Raw genomic sequence first — 22297 nt, 5'->3', positions numbered from 1 at the left:
TTGAGCCCCAGCAGGCACAGCTGCTCCCTTGCATCTTGGCAGCCCACACTGTGTTCATGTCAGAGAAATTGAGCTACTCTCAGCTGTTACACCCAGCTGGGGCCATGTTTAGAAGGTAAATTTTAGTGTTTCTGCAGGTGTTATGAGCTACTGCATACCATGCAGCTGCCTGGAGGGTCACTGGAGTGAAACTGCTCGCTGTAGCCCTCCAACTCCTTGCAGCTCCTTGCAACTATGAATCTTGCTCCATTCTCGCTGAAGGTTGAGGTTAACAACAAGCTCCTGAATTCTGTGCTTCAAATTGTCCCTTCAGGGCCAAGGATTATGCTTATTGTAGGATGAACCCTTGTGATGTTTGGATTTGCAGGGTTAACTAGTTTCTCAGAGGTTAATATTAAGCAAGTACGATAAATAAATAATGAGGCATGCTGGTGGGGTGATGTGAGCAGTCCAGGAAATATCTGGGTCTTGTGAATTATCCTTAGAAAGCATTATACTGTATTATTTAGCAGGCCCAGCTCTAACCACTGCTTGGTGCGTTAAGTGCCCCTGTCTCTGCAGGGATTGACTCGGCTGGTAATGTCCCGTTGAGATTTCTATGTTTTTCTCTGGTGACCTTAATTCAGGACCTTGTGCTGGTCAAGGTTGTCCTAGAGACCAAGATTTCCATTATTGTGAATTTCTCTCTTTGTTACCCTTACTAATAGCCAAAGTAGGTGACATTTAAAATTCATCAGAAGCTTAAAGTTGCTCTGGAAAGATTAGGAGAAGGAAGAGGAAGGAGAGTTAACTTGGCTGCATCATGATGGCTACATGCAATTGAAGTCAGCCTTGTGTGGAAAATGGTGTCTCATGACCAAAGTGACTGTTTTGGTCCCGAAAGCACAGAAACCTTTTTGAAGGCCAAAGTCCTGCTTGCAGCATCCCCTGCACCTCTTGCTAGAGGTCAGGTACCGGGGAGCAGGACGTGGCCCCATCCTGTCCCTGAGCAGCCTTGTGACAAAAGCCAGCTCTTGGTATTTGGGCCTGAGACCAAACTTTGTCATTCCCTGCATTCCCTATATACAATTCCTGTATTGATACAGGAGTTTTCAAATCAATATTCTGCTTTTTTGCTTGTAGTGCTCTGGGTCTCCTTATCCTTGGCACTATATTGCTGATCAAGGATATTTCTGAGCCCAGTTTATGGCAATGGAGAAGACAGGCACCAGGTTATTGTACTTCAGTTTGGTCCTTTCCTTCCTTGCTGTCATCCCCATGAGCTGGATGGGTGCTCCTGCCCGGGACAGGACATCTCCCTGGGCTCCTGGTAGCCACCCATGAGGAGACCAGTGGTTCTGGAGCACTTGCATAATGGGCAGAGCATCCAAGTGGGCTCTGCTGAGCTGCAGCAGGGCTAAAATGCTGTCTTTTGTCTATAAATAGAGTGAGTAGGCCAGTTTGCCTTGAGATACAAATCCTTCCTCTCCCAAGAGCATCCTAAACTTTCTTTTCATGCCTGATGGAGCTGGGATTGTGAAAAAACTAATTCCTCCCTATTCTTTGATCCCTGGGCTTTCCTCTGCCTGTGGTTGGATCTTTAACCTCAGCTGCAGGCTGAGTGCTCCTGTCCCACCCTGGTGCTGGGCATGGGGGTGCTCCACTGGGGGAAGCTTGGTGGCAGATATCGGAGGACTTTCTGCAGGTGGCTTCCTAGGATAAGGGAAAATGTGAAGAGAGATTTTGCATAGGTAGTGGTGGGCAGTTTCCTCCTGATAAAAGCATACAGACAGGCAGTTGAAGGACTTGGGCTGGTACAGAGAGCTGCTGGAGGTGTTTCCCAAATGAATTCTAGCTTTGCACATTGCCATGTGCACAGGACCATCGTGGTGTTGCAAGAGAAAGCCATGTTCTGCTTATGTCTGACATCCCTCACCTTCATGATCTCTGGGGTTATGAGGTTTGGTACATCTGGCCCCACTGAGGAAGGCTGAGTGAGTGAGGTATGGCCCCTCTCGATCCCTGCTCAGCACTGTCCATCTCTCCTTGCCTCCAGCCTTGGCCCAACCACCATCTGTCTCCATTCTGAGCCACCCTGCCTAGCTGCAACCTTGTGGGTTATTTTTCATCTGAGGCCAAAAGCAATAACCCCCCTACAATGCCCATTGCTGGAAGCAAAACCAAGCAGAGCCTAAAAAAAAAAAAAAAAAAAAAAAAAAATCCCCATAAATTCCCCTGATTTGGTGTTCTGAGTTCAATCATTTTTTTTTAATAGCCTCTTATTCCAGCCCTGAAAACTTGTGTTAAATTTGCAGCTCTGTTTCCCTTACCAACTTGAAAATGTCGCTGTGCTGAAGGCTCCAAGTTGCTGGTTAGGTACAGATTCATTTTAACTCACTCCTGCTGCAAGGGATAAATGAAATATGCCAAGGAGCTAATTAGCTGGGATGTTTGAGGCCATTTCTCTAGCCAGGTGCTCTGGTTCTTATTTCTGGGTTGGCCCCAGCTCTGCCTGCTGCCAGCTTCTCTCACCAGAGCTCTGCTCTTACAGACCATGGCAAACAGCTTGCAACATCAACGCGGTGCTGGCGTGGTTCCCCCGAGAGCGTGCCCTTGCTGGCTGAGCCTGGCCTGTCCCTGCCTTTCTGATAACCGTGGTTCTCTCTCTGTGACCTCAAATTTCCTTTCCCTGTAGCAAACGGATCTTTTTAGGAATTTCTAAATGGGTTTTCAGGAGGAGGAGGAGGAGGCCTTTGCAAAGGAAGCGCTTTCTGTGTGCAGCTCAGCCCATCCGGCTCTTGCTGAGCTCCGTGCTCTTGCTGAAGGCAGGGATGACTCAACAGAGCAAACCTCCTGCTTCCCCCAGGTGCCAACTGACAACGGGCTGATGCAAAAAAGCGCTGTCTGTGTGCATATGCATGCATCTATATATACATAACATCTGAGGAATAACATCTGAGAAACTGGAAGATTTGCCTCTCAGGCTGAAAAACAATTCTGGGGGTTTGTTCCTCTCTTTTCCTCCTTGCCCTAGGTTTGTGGCCATGCCACAGTGGGTCGGGAGGCAGTGGCTGGCCTCTCGGAGGCTGTGGGAGGACAGGGATGGTTTTATTCATTGTCACAGCTGCAGTGGGATGTTGTCTTCAGTGTCAGAGCTGGCCAAAAGGGAGACAGGTTTTGGCAGGGGGGTGGCAGCCGCTGCGCTTTCCCTCATGCACAGATGTGGGTTGCTTTGGGTGGGGGCTGCCCGGTAACGTGCCCCCGTCATCCTTCGGGAGTCACTGCCTTTAGTTCTCAGCACTGTGCTTGGTGTCCTCCAGACAAAGGAGCTGGGGATTAGAAGGAACGTGCATTTATTTCATGCTTCTTTCTCTCTGGCTTACTGACTTTAACACCTTTGAATCCTACTGAAGCCTGTTTCTTGTCCTAAGACTTGGAATTGATTCTGCTTCCTTCTCTTTTGGTGGCTCTCCTTGCTGGATCATAAGTTTCACCAATAAATCCATGGGCATCAACCCATGGTGGCTGAACATTGGTCTACAGAAAATTGTTTAAAAAAAAATTATCTCTCTCTCTGTTTATTTTTTTTCTCCTTTTTTTTTTTTTTTTTTTTTTTTTTTTTTTTTGGTAGAAAAAAAAACAATAGAAGCGATGAGATTGGTTTTCTTCTCATGTTGCTCTGTCATCCCAAGGTGGATCTGCAGCAGTTACCAGAAGAATCCTCCAGAGATTGAGATGAATCAGCTACCAGTTCAGGCAGATGCTGGCAGAAGCCCGTGGGGAGCACTGTGCAGCAGGGGTTTGCTGCCTTTGGTCTCCCCCATGATAGGAGCTTGTGCCTTCTTTTCATGCCTTCCTTTTGTGCCTCTTCATGTACGAAGATGCAGTTTCAACCAGCTCAGGAGACAACCGACCCAAGTGAACAGTTATTTGTATTTGGGCTATGCTAGCTGCATTCTTTCCTTTGCTCTAAAAATAAACTGAATTTTATGAGACTGGTCCAAGCGTGTGGTGGATTGCAAACCAGTTAGGGATAATGTGTATCATTTGGGTCAAGCTTGGGTGAATTAAACGCTAGTCTGGAAAAATGCAGGAATTCAGGATATTCTGTTATACTTTATTTTCTGCTGAGTCTTTGCTGAAGGCTGCAGTGGACATTGGAGAGTTATTGCTGCTTCTGCTATTAGTCAGGGTGGTCGCTACGAGTCATGGAGATGGGTTAAGGCCAAGGACCACTGGGAGAAGAACTAGGGCTCATGCTAACCCTGAGCATTTTTTGGAGGGTTTTGCAGATGGCAATATTACTGTAAGAGGATGAGAAAGGATGGGCTGTGCCCTGGGAGAAGCAGAGAGGAACCAGAGGTGGGACAGCCACCTGCAGCTCAGGCACTTAATTAATGCAGCTGCTTTTCCTGGTTTTGAGCTTACGGTCTGAGCCCTTTGCAGGCAGGGTGGTGACCCCCTCCTCCCATTTGATCCCAGGTGTTGTTGCTTTTTCTCATTTTATCACCTGCATTGTAGATAACATCCCCAAAGCTAGCTGGTGCTCGGTTTTCTTCTGGTGCAGCTGTCTCTGATCTCACTGATAGACCCACCTAGGCGGGAGGATTCTGGTGGCAGTAGGACATCATTTCTGCCGTGGGCTTGCTGTGGATGGAAAAGTGAGTAACAGGAATGAGGGACTGTAACATGCACTTGGGAACAGCAGAGGGAGCTTGGAGATGGGTGCAGGATCCAGGCTGGGGGATTCTGATTTTTGTCTGGTTCGAAGGCTCCAATTGGAGCTGGTGAGCTCTGCCTTGTCTGGGCAGCTTCACCGTGTGTCCAGGGAGGGAAGGGACGCAGAGCTGAGCAGATCCATATTGCTGTCAGGGTGCGCGAGACCTTGCAGTGGTTAAATACTGCATTAACCTTTATCTCTGTATTATTCTGGGAAGCCTTTGCACTTGAACAACTCCTTTGGTGGCTCCCTGTTGAGCGCAAGCCCAGCTCCAGGCACGTGCTTCAGCACTTTGCAGAGCAGGGCTGCATCCCCACATCCATCCCAGGGAGGAGACCAAGCCGGGGGGGCTGGAGTGGATGCAGCACGGGCTGGGAGGAACTGAGGTGGCCTGATCTTGTGGGAGAAATGCAGGGAAAGGAGCCAAGTGTCCTCTGGCTCCTTCTGTCAGCTTTCCACTGGCTTCATTATGTGACCCTGGGCAAGGCAATTAATGTCTCTCCAGGTTGTCTGCCTGCTTGGGGGAGAGGAGCTAATGCTGGTCCCCGGGTAGTGCTGCAAAGTGCTGCAGGTGAAGTGGGTGGGCTGGCAGTGAAACCCTACCTGTGTGCCCAGGTCCTCCCCTGGGGGAGGCGTGGGCATCACCCACAGCCTCCAGAATCTTCTGCTGCTCTGTTCAGATCACACAGAGAGCAGATTATCCTGCTTTATTTTCAGTCCTAAAAGTTTGGTTGCTAGTGGAAATAGACCTTACACCAGGGTGTTCTGTGTGTCAGAAGAAGGAGATGATATATCAGGGGAATGGCGGGATGCCATGCTGAAGCTGGTGAAAAGCTTTCTTTACAACAAAGAGCTCCCCTATATTGTTCCTGGCTCGTGTGTTTTGGGAGTTCATTTTTTTCTCTCATTGTTAATCACTACTGATAGCTCTCAGTCTAATGATTTTTTTTCTTTTTTTTTTCTTTTTTTTTTTTTTTTTTTCTTTTGGTTGGGTGCATTTTCACTTTAGAATAAAAGCTAAAATCTACTGAAATCCTAATCAACCCACAAAGCTGCTGGGATAAACGAGGCACAAAGGGCCTCGCAGCTCATGTGTGTTAGTGCGTGCACGGGGGAAATACCAGTGCTGAGCGATCTGAATGGCAAAGCCTGCAAAAGCCAGAGGGGTTTATTGTATATATAACATAGGTGCTGTCTGCTTCCCCATGCTAATTCAGGTCTTACTCATGCTGCTGCTGGCATTAACGAAGAATTTGCACTCAGCACTGGTGGAACAATGCTGGCAGTGCTCTGTGGGTTTAGCGTGGGGCTGCTTACATTGCCCAGATCAGGAACTGGTGGGGATGCTCAGCCTGTGGGTCTCTGGAGGATCTTTCATCAGCCCCAGCATGGCTCCATGGGGTTCCCCATGCAGAGCCTGGCTTTCTGGCTGAGGTGTTGGTGGGTGCGTTTGTGCTGCAGGGCAGGGTGAGCTGCCGAGGCTGTGTGTGCACAGCACGATGCCCCGTGCAAAGTGCCGGTGGGGATGGGATGGCAGGAGAACCTCCATGCAGGTTCCTTTCCTGCTGAGGAGGTGATGTTAGGGAGAGTTGTAGGAAAATGCACCATGTCATTAGGGGGAAAGGAGGGAGGTGAGGTAAGGTCACCCAGGTCCTTAGCAGGCTGTCGGCTCCCTGTGGGCAAGGCAGGGTGGGTTGGCTGCATCCTGCCCCAAGGGTGCTTTGAGCTGAGCTGAGCTGTGTCCCCGAGGTGGGATGAGTGCCTCCAGCCCCCTACCTGCCACAGCGATGTTCGTGTGAGGGAGGAGAGGTGGTGGCCCTGGGGCTCTGCTGCTCTGGAGGCCCATCTCCATCCCTGCTGGTCATTCCACAGCCACTTCTAAACTACAGTGCTATCAGCACCCAAGAAAAAGGCAGTGCAGACCCCACCACTGCTGGCTGTCCCTGAGACCAGACTGCAGGAGGACACAGTGCAAGCAGCAGGGTATGGACCTGATGGCACGTCCTCCACATCCACATCCTTTTGAACCTGGAGCGTGGAGAATGAGCAGGGTGATTTGAGAGCCGGCGAGGTTCCCTCCCTGCCTTAATCCTGCAGGATGAACGTGTGTATAACGAGATCAGGCTGGTGTTTTCTGAGCGCAGCTGAGGCTGATTTACATGCTGAAGGCACCGGAATTCAAAATAAATGCTTTTAATGTCTGAAAAATGGAAATGAAAGGAATGCCTTCAGAGTACCAGAGGGAACAAGGCAAAGGCGATGGTGAATGGAATGAACGGCGTGATGACAGGAGTGAGGGGAAAATGAAGGAGGGCAGAGCAGGTGTGAGAAATAATATCACCGGCCTGGATCCACAAAGGATTTGCTTTCTGGCTTGCTTTGAAATCAGTAGGAGTGAGATGCAAAAATGTTATTGTGACTCTGGTCCTTGGGTATTTTGCTTAATTTTTGTTGCTACGAACCCTGCGTTTTTTTTGCTCTACTTTTGGCAACGCTGACCCAGAGCCTGATGCCCCCATGGCATGTTCCTGACTTGTCACCACCCATCCACAGGGCAGGTCATGCTTTGCATTCCCAGCTGAGTCTTCTGCATTTTCCCAGTGTATTTCCAGGCTTCTGGAGCGGGATTTAGCCCTGAGTTGTAGCTAATGACTTAAAAAGAAAAAAGGTGTGGGGGGGAAATGATCAGATGAGAGTTTCTGTAAAAGCACATGAGCTAGCCTCAGCCTCACTCATTCTCATTGAGACAGGTGTATGATTACAGATTATATCAGTTTAAGAATTAAGACAAGCATTGCAAGTAATCTATAGAAATAAGCTTTTTATTAATCCTTTTGGGTAAAAAGGATTCACAAAAATATTCAAAAATGATATTCAGGATCAGGGCAGAACCTGGAGTTTCCACCATGCAAAAGTATTTTGCGATGCTAAAATCTGTGTTTGGAAAGCTGAAATGTGAAACTACCAAATGAAAATAGTTCATTTTGGGGTAGATCAAAATATTTTTGTTTTTAGAATTTATTTTTGGTGAAAATCTTAATGAAAGTAAATATGGTTTCAAAAATAAGAACAAACATGTTCAACTCAATGAGAAGACAGATTGTGGCTGTTTTCCTAAATGCAATTTTTATGAGTTTGACCCATTCTAGCAGGATATTTTGATATGATCAAGTTGGCATTTTCTGTCAGAAAACTGTTCTCCCAGAAAATCTGCAGCTGGTTCTAATCAATATTTTCCTTTCTTGCCGCTTGGGCACCCTTTAAAATGAATATTTTGGTGCACTTCATTGTGATATTTCTTTCCTTCTCCTGGTGACATAATTGAACTCAATTGTACCTGAAGACAGAGGCAGTTTTTTAACCCCTTCCCTGGTGCTGAGCCGCCTCTTCCACAGGCTGCTGAGCTTGGCAGAGTTTGTCTCTGTGCTGTGAAGCTGGGCATGAAGCTGGACCCTGCCTCTCCCTGCCTGTCTCAGTGAATCCCTCCTGGTGCCCCATGCAGAGCCCCGTGGAGCCTGGAGCAGCCACGCTGTGTGTGGGAAGAGGGTTTGCAGGATTGGCTTTGTTCTGGAGATGACAGCAGCCAGCGGGGTGAGGAAGGTTTGTGTCGGGGCTTCTCTGCATGGGGAAGCAGTGAGGAGCTGCAGCCTTGCTAAGAGGATTCAGGTGGGAGCTGGGTTTGGGTCTTTATACATGGAAGCTGTTGCAGGAGTCAGTGGGAACATTTGTGCTCCCTGAATTCCTTTCCTGCCTTTGATCCTTAACGCAAGAGCATTTTCCATGCTGGTCTCAACACCCTGGCTTAGTTACAGGCATCTGGAGTCCAGCTCTGCTGGAAACCAAGCTGGGAAGTCCCGGGAGAAAATGCACATCGGGAGGGGTCGTGCCGCACGGCACATAGACAGTCTGCGCATCCCTGCAGCACACGTGGAAGATGTTTGGTCCCCAGCCGCTCCTGCAGGGAGCAGCCACCTGTGCACATCATGGTGTGGAAGCAGTATGTGAAGGGTCAGTGGGAAGTAAGCCCCAAAGCATCACCAGCACCATCAGGTGCAGTGGGGCTGGTGGGGAACCACCCTGTGGGGTGGTGATGGGAAGGGGGTGAGGTTCGAGTAATTCTGCCATTTTGTCTGAAATATTGAGGCTGAGCCTGGTGATCTCCCAAGCTAAAAGCAGAGATTTGAAGGGTTGGAGCTCAGCAGTGGGGGCTACTTAAGCAGTGCAGGTGTTTTGAGAGACGTAATCTCACAGAATCATCTAGGTTGGAAGAGACCTCCAAGATCACCAAGTCCAACCTCTGACCTAACACTACCAAGTCCTCCACTAAACCATATCACTAAGCTCTACATCTAAATGTCTTTTAAAGACCTCCAAGGATGGTGACTCAACCACTTCCCTGGGCAGCCCATTCCAATGCCTAACAACCCTTTCAGTAAAGAAGTTCTTCTTAATATCCAACCTAAATCTCCCCTGGTGCGACTTTAGCCCATTCCCTCGTCCTGTCACCAGGCACGTGGGAGAACAGACCAACCTGTTAGACCAAATGATACAGCTGCAAGGAACACTATTATTATTAAGCAATCATCTAATGGCAAAAGAATTCCTGAAAGCGTCTCTCTTTTCTCAGAGGGCCTAAGCGGAAACATCACCTCTCCTACCAGCCCTGCTGCTCTGACCTGTTGTCTGTTGGGAATTTACAAATTCTTACATAATATGAAATATACCCAAATTTGCACATTTAAACTGGGGTCTTGGCAGACTTATGTCCCCTGATTTAGGCACTGAGGGAAGGTATAAAACACGCCCTGGGGAGATACGCGTGTACTGGAGAGAACCAAACTGCCCGAGAGCTGCAATGACTGCACCAAGAGCAATGTGTGCTCTGCGCTGATTGTGTGGCAGCATTGCCTTTACCTTGCACAAATGGAGCTTCCAACTGGCATGAAATGGCCTTTCCTGGGATGTGTCAGTCCAACAGCAGCACATCCTGATCTGCACGTGTTCACCAGCCACCGGCTAATGAGGAAATATATGTCATTGCTATGTTGATGCTCAACCCATTTCCCTTTTGTAAGTGATCTTTGTGTAGCTGATGGGCACCAGTTTGCAACTGGGCAGCTGCTGGGGAGATCCGCTTGTGTGCTGCAGTGTCTCTGCATGATATACCTCTTATATATCTCCAGGGTTGTTGCTGATGGGAAGTGATGGAGCAGAATGCCCTTTCCCTGCCCTGGGACCAGCTTGGAGATGAGGGGTAGTTATTGTTTTGGGTGACCAGAATAGGCATATGAAGGTTTTTAGTATTAGGACAAAATGTTCTTATTTTGTTACTCTGTTTTAAGTGCTCTTCTTCACCTGATCGAACTTGGTGTTTAGCTGAGTGGTACATCTGATAAACAGGAGCATGGATGTCCTGCTGTAGGCATGAAACTGTAACTGCTTGCTTTGGTAGCCTCCCTGATGCCATCCACGGGTGTTTAAGGGTGTTTAATGAAGTGGAACAGCTCCAAGTGAAGAGGCACAACTTGTCCAAGAGCTCCTTGCTGCATCACGCTCAAGAGCTTTTGGATTTAGCAGAGCAGGCTTCAGAGCTAAGCCTTGGTTGATTTCAGGATGGGAATCAAAAGCAGTGTTGTATTTTTAATGAGCACCCTAATCACTGGGCTGCCAGGCATTTTGAATCCCTTGGGTGGAGCAGCTCTCCTCCTTCCATACAAATTCTGGCAGCAGCTGTTGAGCAGGGAGCAGGCAGGGTCCCTCAGCAGCATTATGGGCACCTGCCCTCTGCGTCCTGCTCGGCACATGTTCATCTGCAGCAGGTGACGCTGCTCCAAGAGGAGTAATTGAGAGCCATGTGTCCCCACTCTGGTGTGCTGGGAGCAAGGACCCTGTTCTGGCAGAAATGAGCCCAGGTCTGCTTGCTTTGGAGGGACTGTGGCCTTCTGCGCCTGCAGGAGCACGTCAGTGCTTAGATCTTGGGGGAAGGAGAGTGCTTTGTCCTTCTCTGAATTTAGCCTGCCTCTTTCCAGTCCCATCTTTTCCCCTATCACTGAAATATGACCTTGAGAATCACCAAACACAACCTAATTAAGGGGGTTCAGGGGTGCATTCCTCTTGGCAGAGGGACAGCAAAAAAACATTACCCAAATCTGCTGTAGATTTCTATACTTGTGTTTTTCCTATGGAAGCATTAGCTCCTGAGGAGCTGTGGCCATACAGCAAGTGAGAGGAATGGGCCCATGAAGAAGTGTAAGTGCATGGACAAGGTGTGGCTAGGAACTCCTAAAACATCCTGTCCTCTGAGCCTTTGCAGCTCTGCTCATCCCTGGGAAGAGGAGAAGCACCGGGACAGGCTTACTTCCTGCGTGGTGCTAGCCCTTGCTTTTGGGACAGACGGGGAGGTTGGCTGCGGAGCAAGGAATGACTTTGCAGCCTGGTCCCACTGCTTTGGCCATGGGGAAATTGCAATATGAGGCTCCTAATCTTGTTGTCAGCATGGGCACCTCACTCAGGGTGTCCTTTTCTGGGAGCCTGGGTCACTGTGGTGCAGCTCACTGGGCTGCAAAGGTCCTGGGGCAGGGGCTGGCACGGGGACGGGTGGTGTGCTCTGGGGGCCTCAAGGCATCCTCTTCTCTAGTGCTTCAAATTTTCAGTTTCTGGTGAACAGTCTGAAAAAAAACAAGCTCCAGCACAGTTGGTGGACCCCAGGTACATTTCTCATTGTTACTTTTTCCCAAGATATGAAAATAAGATGTGTTGCTCCATTTTACTGTTTATATATATTTTTTTAATGCTCATTTACGCTGACATATGGAGAATTGCTGAAGTTAAAACACCATTTCGAACCACCTAATTTAGCAAACACCGAGAGGAAATGTTTGATTACTCTTTCAGCTCTTCACTTTTCCTGGCTGAGGCTATTTACTGTATTCAGCCCAAATTAGCCAACACTTTTGGTTTCACTCCACACTCATTTTCCTTTGATAAAGTATCTTCCAGAAAGTTAGCTCTTTTAACACATTCCCGCTGTTAGAAATGAGAATGAAAATAATATTTTTCAACCTCAGAGGATGTTGGATGGGAAAATCATGTTACTTAGGATGCACACCAGTGCTTTTGTAAGGGAGAAACTGGTGTGTGGACTGGAGATGTATTATGTGCAGATTTTATTTTTCTCAAGCGACAGCTGTGTTTGTACAGAAGCTGGGAATTTTTCCTGTGTGCTTGCAATGTATTATTGTGTGTGCCCCAAATGTGTCTTTGTGGGATGGAGACCTGTCCGGGGGCCTGGGTATCAGTCACTGACTACAAATTTTTCCTTGTGCAGCTGTAGAAGACAAGTTTCTCATGTAGTTAATATTGAGGCTAAAACCTACTGAGTTGGCTTGTGTGTGTTTAAATTTTTATTAGGGTAATTACTGTAGAATAATTGAGAGGCTTGCTCTGGTTTGACCTGCATCAATTAATTTGTTTTCCCCCTCCATGTAAGCGGATGCTGCTCTCCACCATCTGAGGTATATTGCTTAAAAATACATTTTCTGCTCCTTCTGATGTGCGGCTGTGATTTAGACAGAAAGAGGGGCCCTCTCTCTTTATAGATGGCTTTAATTGAAATCCACTTACTGCACAAACGCTGCAAATCTCTGAAGATGCTAGCAGTTACTAACATCTGCACAGATTTTATATACTTTTTTTTTTTTTTTTTTTTTTTTTTTTTGGTGCAAGATAGCAAACCGTGTGTTAAGCCATTAGCTTTCTCCGGGGGTGAGAAGGGTTGGGCATGGGTTTTGGCCTTGGCAGCGATATCTCAGGGCTTCAGGCAGCTTAACCTGCTCTGCTGTCTGAATATTCAGCAGAAATCCTCATGTGTCACCTTGATTAGCCCTGGTGAGCAATTGATTTGTCTGAGCCTTGCTGTTCGGCAGCGCTAATGCATAGCTGCCTCCCAAAGCCACCTGGGGTTCCCAGTGCAGGATGCGTCCCCCCAGCTGTGCATCGGGGTGTGCAGCAGCCCTGTCCCCTTGTGCCCTGTACCTCCTCAGTCCCTTGAAGAGTCCATGGGGTTTCTTTGTATGGCAGGTGCTGGTCCTGGATGTTGTCCATAAATCCAGCTGCTCCTGGCACACCCTGGCTTGTTTAGGGGTAAAAAATTACAAAGCAACTTCAGCAGTGCTCTGCTGGCTGGCAAGGAGCTGGAGTTCTGCTAGCCCTGTGATGTATGCGTGGGCCTGGCAAGGTGAAAGGTGGGCTGTGGCTGATATCATGTACAGGTCTGAGGGCATGTCTGGAAAGCCTTCATCCTATTGGGTTATGCTTCCCTTTTGCGAGGGAATTTGGAGAGGGCCTGGCTGGTAATGGGATTTGGGTGAAGCTGGGCTGTGCCTGGGGATGGTGCAGGTCTCTCCTGAGTGCTGGCATCAGATGTGCAATGGGAAGAGCAGTGTATCCTGGAGATTAGGGGGAACAACAGACTGAGGGGACACATTTAGGGATTTCCCCTGACAAAGAAGGGAGAAATGGCAGCTATGGGGCAGTCTTTGAAATGCTTGTGGTCATTTCAAAGACTGCAATGAAGAGACGGCAATGCCCATTTGCCTTTCCTCAAATTGCTTTTTGCGAGTTCAGGTGAAGTTGAAAGGGCCTGGAGGATCCCATGTCTGTGCTTCAGAGGGGAAAGGACGTGTGGTGGCTGGGGAGGGCAGTGGGCTTGGCTCCTCGTGGTGAGCAGGTCCCTGCCAAGGCCTCCTGCTACGTATGGTGTGGAAGTGAAATGTGCGCAGGCATCAGCTGCTCCTCGTTAGACTCTATCAATATCTGGAGCTGGAAGCTATGCACAGCCATGTATCACAGGAAATGGCTCAAACAGGACTAATATAATAAATAAGGGGCATTGGCACTTGTGGCCCTGAGCTGGGGAGACCAGCACGTGTGTCCTGATGGAAATGCCTGCCGTGGGACATGGAGCTACCTTGTTCAAAGTAAGGCCTTCTGCATTGCAAGTCTTTGAGCAAAACCCTGAGCCCAGCTGTCCTCAGCTCTTCTGCTGCATAAATTACTGCTGTTTGTCACTGCTGGTGCTGTGTTGGTAGTGGGAGGCCACCGTGAGGTGCTGTTTGGGCATGGGGGCAGGGAGCAGGTTTCTCATTTCCCAGTCTGCTGCTGTGGGCTGGGGTAGGCATCCACGCTCCAGGGGGCTTCTCTCCGTGGTGAGACAGGACAGGGAGCCTGAAGGACTGGCTTAAACGGTGAGCTTTGAGGGTCTGGAAGGACAGGGGAAATGAGTCCTGGGAATGACGGTCCCTGCCCCGAGGAGCCCTGGTGCTGTGAAGTGTCTGAGCTCAGGGCCTTCCCTGTGCCAGAGACTGGATTTTGCTGCCTGCCAAGCTCTAGCAGCCCCTCCGCACCCACTCCATGCCAGCGCTGTCCTTCAGACCCACAAAGAAGTATGTGAGTGGTCTGAAGGCAGTGGGGAAGGTGGGAATATCCTGAGGGTCAGCACTGCTGCATTAGGGCATGGGAAGAGCACATTTTTCAGTCAAGGGAGTGAGGCAGCAGGTTGTCTCATGAGTTCTGAGCATCCAAATGTCTTCACTAAGCTGGGAATCGCCTGCTGACAGCTCACAGGCTGAAACATCCAGGCACTGCTCGTGTTCGTAAAAGGCTGACATTCAGATCTTCCAGCAGGAAAAGCACCCACCTTAATCCCCATGTCTGCTCTGCTTGTGGAACAGGGACGTGAGATCAACAGGGGCTGAGAAATCTGCCTTTCCCACCCTCTGTCCTCCTGGCACTTGCTAGCAGAAAGCTGCCTCTGCTTCCATAGCCCACACCTCCTCCTCTGCCAGCGGTGTTGGTGGGGAGGTAAAAGGTTTCAGTGATTTCTTTTTGGCAGGGGGAGAAGAGAAGGACAAGGCAAAGCTCTAATTATAAAGCTGCTCTTGCCAGATACTTCATGCTCCTAATTGCTGACACAGGCTAGTCTGGGATGTTTTTCTCCCTCTCCTGCGTGAATAAATAAGTAAAGGCAGGTTAAAGGATGCTCATGTTTCAGAGCAAGCTGTGTGACAGATGAGAGGGACGTTTAAACAAGTGCTTTGGCCTGATCTTTTCATTGCTGTGCTGAAAACCACAGGGTGAGGGTGGTAGGGATTTATTGACTGGCAAGGGTGGCAAGAGGCAGCTTGAATTTTGAAGGTGCAATTTGACTTAATCTTCCCAGCCCAGGGAGGAGATGAAAGCCTACAGATGAGTCAATTATCCGGGCTGCAGGCAAACGCTGGAGCCCGGTGACCTGCAGGCTGAGCTGCGGAGGAGGATTTGCTGACCTTGCACCCTACGGAGAGGTTGGATGCTGCAAGGAAAACCGATCCGTCATTGGGGTGGGACCATGGAGGGCAGCATCCTTCAGGGCCAGTGGTGGGCTCGGAGGGAGGGGAGTAGGTACAGAGAGTGGCTGCCACTTGTTGGCTCTTCCAAAATTGCTCATTGTGTGGTTGTGGTTGAGGTACTGACACTGGCTGTGCTGCAGAGAGGTGCTGACTCTGTTGTGGCTTTTCCCCTGGTATTGAGTGGGGGATAAGGATTCGCGCAGAAACAATTTAATGCGTGCATTTGTAACCTGATGCAGTCACATCAGCTCCGTAGCCCTGGGCCTTTCGCATGTCTGGCCCTGGCTCTGGTGTCAGTGCAGAGCTCGATGAGCTTGTGCTGGCGGGGAGGCTGGAGCTGGCAGGGGCTGGGGGTCTGCATTGCCCAGATGAGAAGCAAATCAATTCTGCTGTTCTGCTATTCCTGCACCACTGCTGGTGCCCCCTGGAAATGATGAGTGGGACAGACCCCTAGATAAATGAGGGATTAGAGAGGTATTTCTGTAAGCGCATGGGGTCTCTAAACTGCTGCGTTGGAAGAACATGGCATTGGATTGCACAACTGATTTTATCTGCTTTTACTTCTTCCTCTCTGCTGCATCCAGATTCATCCAGCTGCACCCAGCAACTACCTGGGAAGAGCTGTTTACAGGCTGGAAGTTTTAAACCTAATAAAAAAAAAACTATCTCCAGCCAAATCTCCTCTCCCAGTTGCCCCATCTCTATGAATAGCTGGTGGCAGGCTCCTTTTGAGGCAGTTTCTAGAATTGGCTGCTTGAGTTTTGGGAAGCACATCCTGCAAAGCTGTAAAATGTCGCTGGAGCTGTGTGCTGTCAGGAGATGCTGCAGGAAGGGCAGGTGTGGAACGCAGCAGGTGCTCGCTCCCTGCCGCATCCTCCTGTGATGTGATCGTCCTCCATCCCCTGCCCTGCTCTGGTGATGCTGCTTCAAACCAGCAGTTTTCACACAATGGTGCACCGGGGAGCAGAAACTCCTCCGTGTGTCCCTTTGCTGCATGAGGACTCCTGGGGAGGGTTGTTGGTGCGTAGGGAGGATGCTATGAGCTGTTTGGGTTGTCACATCCTTGCAGAGGTCAGGGGATTTTTTGATGTCCGGCACAGAAAATCTCTGACACTGTGACACCTCTGGGTATCACTGTGATGCATGGACGCTGTGGTCTGAGGAGCTGAGTGTTTAAGAACACCAGGGAAAAATGAAACCCTGTGCTGCTGGGTAGGTCACGACCGCTATCGAGGGGGATGAGATGGAGGAAGTGGTCTGCTGGTGGAGCTGGAGACCAGTGTCCGTGCTGGTTCTTCTGCTGCATCTGGAGGTGTTGTGTGGTTTCTGAGGGCTGGGAACAAAGTCCGTGGGGTAGTTTAGGTCCACCTTAAAAATGGAAGCACTGGAAGTGGGGAGCAGTGGCCCAAAGACACAAAACTTTCAGTCCTAGCAAAATCAATGCAAATTTTGCTGTTGAGAAACTTCAGCTGAAAAGTGGTTTGACTTTTGACTTTTTAGGATACTTTTCTAAGTCATAAGGATATCATTTATCATTTAGGGAATAAAGATCCTCTTCTGCATTGGCATCAGACAAACAACTCAAGCTGCTGTGTTGGGTGGGAACCGATCCTGCTGGGAGTTTGCAAAGATCTGTCCTACCTTGTAATTTGGAAAGCCAGAAGAAAAGCTGGTGGCAATACCATAGAGGGCAGCAAATGGTCAGTTACGCATTGGTACAAAACAGTAATTTTTCAAAATGTTCCCCAAAAGATTATAATTAGTACAATTAAACATCTTAAACGGCAATTTTATTCTGCTCAGTAATAGTACATAGCACAAAGAAACCTCTGCGAAACAATAGCTCCAACACATGTCAGCCAACATCTTCGTGTTGTGATCCGCACAGTGTGTGCTTGCGCAGAATTATATTTAGCTCGCTCGGTCCCAGAAAACTTCTTGTCTGCTGGAGAAGAGTCCTCGTGTTGCTTCCATGCTTAGAAACAGGAGTGAGGACAGAGGCAGCTGCAGCCCAAATTGACGCAGAGAGCACATTTGGGTGGAGTTGCACGTGGGTTGGGGGCTCGGGGCACCCGCAGGATGCCCTGAAGTCCCTCTCCATGACTCAGTTTCCCTTTTCGCTGGTAACCTGCCCACTACAGCCAGAACCACGGTGAGCTGGTTTTGGATGAGAGAGCAGCTGCTCTCCTTAGTGAGCACGTAAATCAGTAGAACTGAAAGGTGGAAATGTCTTTTTTTAAAATATGCTCCTAGCATATTTTATGGCAGGGCATCAGCAGCAGTCAGGAGCTCCGGTGTGCGCCCAGCGCAGGGCTCCCCCGTTCCTTTCTTTTCTCCGCAGCTGTGATCCGCATTTTCTCATGCTCTGAACAGTCAATTAGCTTTTACATCTCCCTGTGATTTCGTGGTGGCTGGCCCTGTCGCTGCAAACATTAGCTGGAAAGTTCGTTACAGAAAGAAAGCACAAAGTCGGGTGGAAGAGGAGATAATTACCTTTTTAATATAATTATGGTTGGGCTGGTGAGCCTTTTATCTCAATCCATGTACTTCTAGTGGTAATACAATAACAGGCAAAGATTAAAATTTACTAGGTTATTGCTTGCCTGTGGCAGCCAGAGCTGTTTTCTCCTTGCAGTGGAGAGGAGTTTGTTAGAGGGGATTTCAGGTTCAATGCTTGGGGAAGAGGGTGATTTTGGAAGAGGAAGGAGCAGGAGGAGGATCCCTTTGGGCTGTGTTGAGGCAGCTTGAAGGAAGATATGCTGTCCTTGTAGGAGTTTGTGCTTGGAGATGGTCCCATCTGTGGCCGGTGTGAATCAGAGCACAGAGGGGCTGCTCTGGCTGCCATCAGCACTTTCCCCACTGAGGCCGTTGTCTGCTGGTGCTGCTGTTTGGGCAGCTCCTTCTGTGACTGCTGGAGCTGCAGGGACAGGGAGAAGGAGCAAATCCCCCTGGGAGGGCAGGAGACAGGGCTCCATGTCCCCCTCCTGGCCAGGTGACAGCACCGTGCTTGGGAAACAGCCTGGAGTGATGGGTCGGGGGCATTGATGGTGTTTGTGGTGCTGAGTAAGGTGCAGGGCTCCACTGTGTCTTCATTCCCTGGCCGGTGAGACCAAGAAAATCTGTTTTCTGTGCTCAGGAAGAGCTAGCTGCCCTCTTCCCACAGCACTGAAGTGCTTTTTCCATTACCTTATTCCATGAAGCTGCTGTGCTGCCCACCCTGATGCCGTGCTGACGTGCCCACCAGCCTGATGTTGGGACATGTGTTAGGGGCTGGTGGCAGCTCCTGCTTCCCATCCTCTGCATCTTGGGCAGCTGGGCTGTTCCTGTAAAAGGGGCTGACCCTATGGAAAGGGTGTTTTTTTTCAATCCTTCCCATTGCTGTTTTACTCTGAGTGTGGTGGTGCCCTCAGCAGCTGCCCCACTCCTCGTGATGGGCACGAGAGGGCAGAGCGGTCCTGGACAGCCGCACGTGGAAGTGCTGGAAAGGTCAGAGCGGTACCATTTGCTGTTATCTTTCGCAGAACATAAGAGGCATTAAAATTCTGCTGTCTCATTCATTTAACAAGGGAGAGAACTGGAACAAGAGGAGAATGGAAAGGGGAAAAAAGTCTTCTGTCCTGCAGCTGGGCAGGGAAAGGGGAACGGTGCAAGCTGAGCTCTGGCACTGAGCTGTGCCTTCCAGGGGCTTGCTATGGCTGCATGCACAGGCCTGGCCTCTGTCTTCTGTGTAGAGGAGTTAAAAACTTGCTTCAGTGCCAGCCAGGGTAATGAATTTGATGGCCTCAGCTTTCTCCTGGTTTTGGGTTCACCGTTGTAATCTGTGGCAGAGCTTGAGCTCAAATCTGGGATGCGTTGGGGGTAGGGTGGGGATGGATCCTGGTAGATGAGATCAGCACAATACAGGATGGGATATGGGGATGTGAGGATGAGTGCCTGGCTCAGGAGGAGGTGTGTGAGGTGCTGAGGGCAAGGACAGCAGTGCCCAGGCTACGTGTGCATCAGTGCTGCTTCTAACGGGGGTCACAGGGCTTCATGAAGCGTGGTGGGACAGCACAGCTCCATGTTAACTGTGACCTGCTGCCCTGCAACGGCTGCAGTGGAAGGGGTGACCAAACCACACTTGTCTCAGGCTGTACAAGAACTACAGAAGATGCGATCAAAACTTACAGGCTTGGTTAGAGATGTGCAAACTTTGTTACATGCAAGCTTTATTGCTCCAGCTCCACCTGTGCTCTTGGCAAAGCCATGCAATTGATGTTACTTGGCATCCTCAGCCTCCATCTTCGCTCCCCTGCTTTTCTCCTCTTCCAATAACCTTGCCTGTCCTCTTTTATTGGAAACTCTGGAGACCTATGTCCTGCATGGATCCCTCCAGGGGAAGGATGCATCTTGCCTTGTCTGGTCCTTCTGAAGCGCCTCTTGCTCACCCCCAGTGTTGTGTTCACATCCCACCTTGATCTGATGGTGCAAAGCCCACTTTGAATCCGTGCTGTCCTCTGCAACCTGGACTTGTGTTTGAGCCTTCCTGCCCTTGCCTCCATGCTGTGTCAGGCTGCTGGGGACTATGGTAACAAAAGGAAAGACAACGTAAATCCAGTGCTTCCCTGTGAATTGCTGGGAACTGAAAGAGTTCCCTGGACTATCCAGAGTGTGGTCTACAGAAGACAGCTGTGGGAAGTATATTATGAAGTATAAAAGTGTATTATACTACTGTATAAATATCAAAGCACAATCAGTTCTGAGCCACCAGGAAAGGTGGGTGGCTTTCCCTGAGCCCTCCTTCTTAGCCCTGAGAAATTGAGCCGGGATGGTGGCAATACGTGAAGGCTTCGGGCACATGGGGCATGCATAGCTCTGAAGGCAAAATCAGTGCTGGGAAGAAACAGCCAAACCTCTGCTTCCATCTCAGATGCTCAACACCCACAATGTCCCAATTGGAAGGTTTGATTTGACCCAGGTGTGAGGGCAGACTATCTCCAGGGGCACAGGATGACTGCTCAGAAATCTGGATTTTTCCCCAATGAGAAAAAGCAGAGAGAAATTCCTGGTTCCCAAAGTTTTATTTCAAAAGGTAGAGCTTCCCCTGGGAGGTTTCAACCTGATTTTAAGTGAAGATGTCTGCTTTCAGCCAGCTTTACAATATCATTGCACTTAAAGACAACCAAATAAAAATAAAATCTGAAGTCATATTTGAAGTAAAAATGAAACCAAAATGTTTTGTTATTTCCCACTGGAAAACTGAAATTGACGTTTCTCTAAAAACAAACATACCTTTTTTTGGTGGAAAAAAGGTATTTTCATCTCAAGAACCTTCTTTGCTGAGTGCCTTTTCTAAGAACTAGCAATACCTCTTGATTTGCCTGAATTATTGCCACTAAGATGCCACCTATTTGCATTTTGCTGGGGCTGGTTTTAGTGTAGGAGTTACACAATGCAGTGTTTTGTGCTTTCTTCTGCTGTTTCTTAACCGAGGTAGCGCTGAGAGCCTGGAAACAAGGTGGTGATGCCGTAGTGCTGGGCGCTGGAGCTCTGCAGAGCTGCTGGCAGCACCTGGGCAGGGCCATGGGTTGGGCCATTGAAGCTGGAGAAAATAGAATTGGGGCAGGAGGAACATAAATCAAGTTGCTGATGTTCCCAAAACAAGTTGGGACATTGATTAAAGTAGGACTTGAGTTGTTTTTTGGGTGCTCCTCACTGTTGGTGTCTCCCCAGGCATGCCATGGATGTTTCATCCCCAGCTCTCAGCATCCCACAGCCCTGGTTGTGCAGGGCTCTGAGGCACGGTGGGGTTTGTGGTAACACACAGCAATGCTCCCTTCTATTGCACAGCCCAGAAATTGTTGCATCTTCAGAGAGGCTGGTGTAGGAGGAGGAAAGAAAAAATAGCCAGGGGAAACAAATCTTGAAACCTCACAGGAGGCTGCTTTCTCCTCCGAGGCTCCAAGCCCTGAGCTGTGCCTGTCCTCTGCCCCTTGCCCAAGTCACGTTTCTGCTCGCACACTGGTGGGCAGCCCCCCCTGAGGATCACTTGCCAGGGGCTCTGAGGTGGAGCTGAGTTCCTCCCGGTGAAGGATGGTTTGGGGTGTGGACCTGACACCCTGCAGGAGGTCCGAGGGGGTTTGTTGCTCTCTCGCAGCAAGCAGAATGACCGACCCTGCCCTCATCCTTGCTGGCTTTCCTGGAGCTGATGCTCCAGCTTCATCCCTGAGATCTGATGCAGGAATTACCAAACAAAATCATTCCTTGCTTGCTGTGGGAAGATGGACTGTCAGCAGTCCTAGGGGCCCTTTTTGCTTTATTGGCATGCCAGTTTTCCTCTCCTATTCATCCTCACTACTAGCTCGCAGAATGGGCTTTCGCAGTTGATGCACCGTGTAGTAAGGAGACCTTGTGTTGGGTTATCTCATCTTGTATGGGCTGACCTGGCTGATGTATGAGGCTTAGGGACATGTTGGACTGTCTCCTTCTGTGGTTTCAATTATTCATAATAATTAAAAAATTATTCTGAAATGCTTTGTAGAGTCTAAAACAGTAAAAGACCCCTTGAAGTCCTTCAGCAGTGATGTGGGGAGGTTTCTGATAGTTATTTCCACCCAGATTTTAGCTGAAACCTCTCAATTATAGTTTCTTTGCTGGTGCTGGGGAGCACTACAGCTCTCAGCCCTGGCTGTGGTGTCACCTTCCTGAGCTAAAAGATGGAGAAAAGTTTCCAGAGCTTTTTCAGGTTGTCCCTGGCCCTACCCAAAACTCTTTCCCGGGGTCCCCTCAGTGGCAGCGAGGACCTGGTCAGGGGTGACACATCCCAGGTCCCCCCCACCCCGACACCTCGCGGTGACAGCCCACGCCTGCAGCTGCCACGTACACATCTGGAGCTGCCTCCTCCCGCGGTTTCCAGGGCTACAGGAGGCAGGAATCACTCATACCAGGCAGGAGGGAAGGCGATGACTAAGCAAGTGTCAGAAACGCTTACTCTGGAACCATGCTGCGTCCTCCCTGCACCTTCCTGCTCGGAGCTTAGTGCTGTCTGGATGCCGGTTTGCTCCCTGCAAGCTGGGTGCAGCCTCGGAGCTGCATTTCTGGGGCTTTTTTCCTGCTCAGCAGTGAGCTGGGTGATTTAACAGAGATGGGAGTTGTGAGCTGAAATGGAGCTGGGGCTAGGTCCCAGAGAGAGAGCTGGGTTCTATGGGTACCCTGAGATTGAAATCTCAGT

At 49.4% G+C, this 22297-nt stretch overlaps 1 protein-coding gene across 14 annotated transcripts in view; it reads left to right on the top strand.

Moving 5' to 3' along the window:
• Positions 1 to 22297, top strand: part of CACNA1B (calcium voltage-gated channel subunit alpha1 B) — a 302614-nt gene that overhangs the window by 84628 nt on the left and 195689 nt on the right. Inside the window, exon 1 of one of the 14 annotated variants that reach the window (XM_084494373.1) lies at positions 4399 to 4640. The exons of the other annotated variants lie outside the window; for them this stretch is intronic. Coding sequence (XP_084350499.1) covers positions 4633 to 4640 — 8 coding nt within the window. The 5' untranslated portion in view covers positions 4399 to 4632. Of the gene's footprint in view, positions 1 to 4398; positions 4641 to 22297 lie in introns of those variants that run through there. 14 annotated transcript variants of the gene reach the window in all.

The sequence above is a fragment of the Aythya ferina genome, assembly GCF_964211825.1.
Source record: "Aythya ferina genome assembly, chromosome: 20".
Lineage (NCBI taxonomy): Eukaryota > Metazoa > Chordata > Aves > Anseriformes > Anatidae > Aythya > Aythya ferina.
The sequence above is the reverse complement of the archived record's forward strand: the minus strand, read 5'-3'. Positions and strand labels throughout refer to the sequence as shown.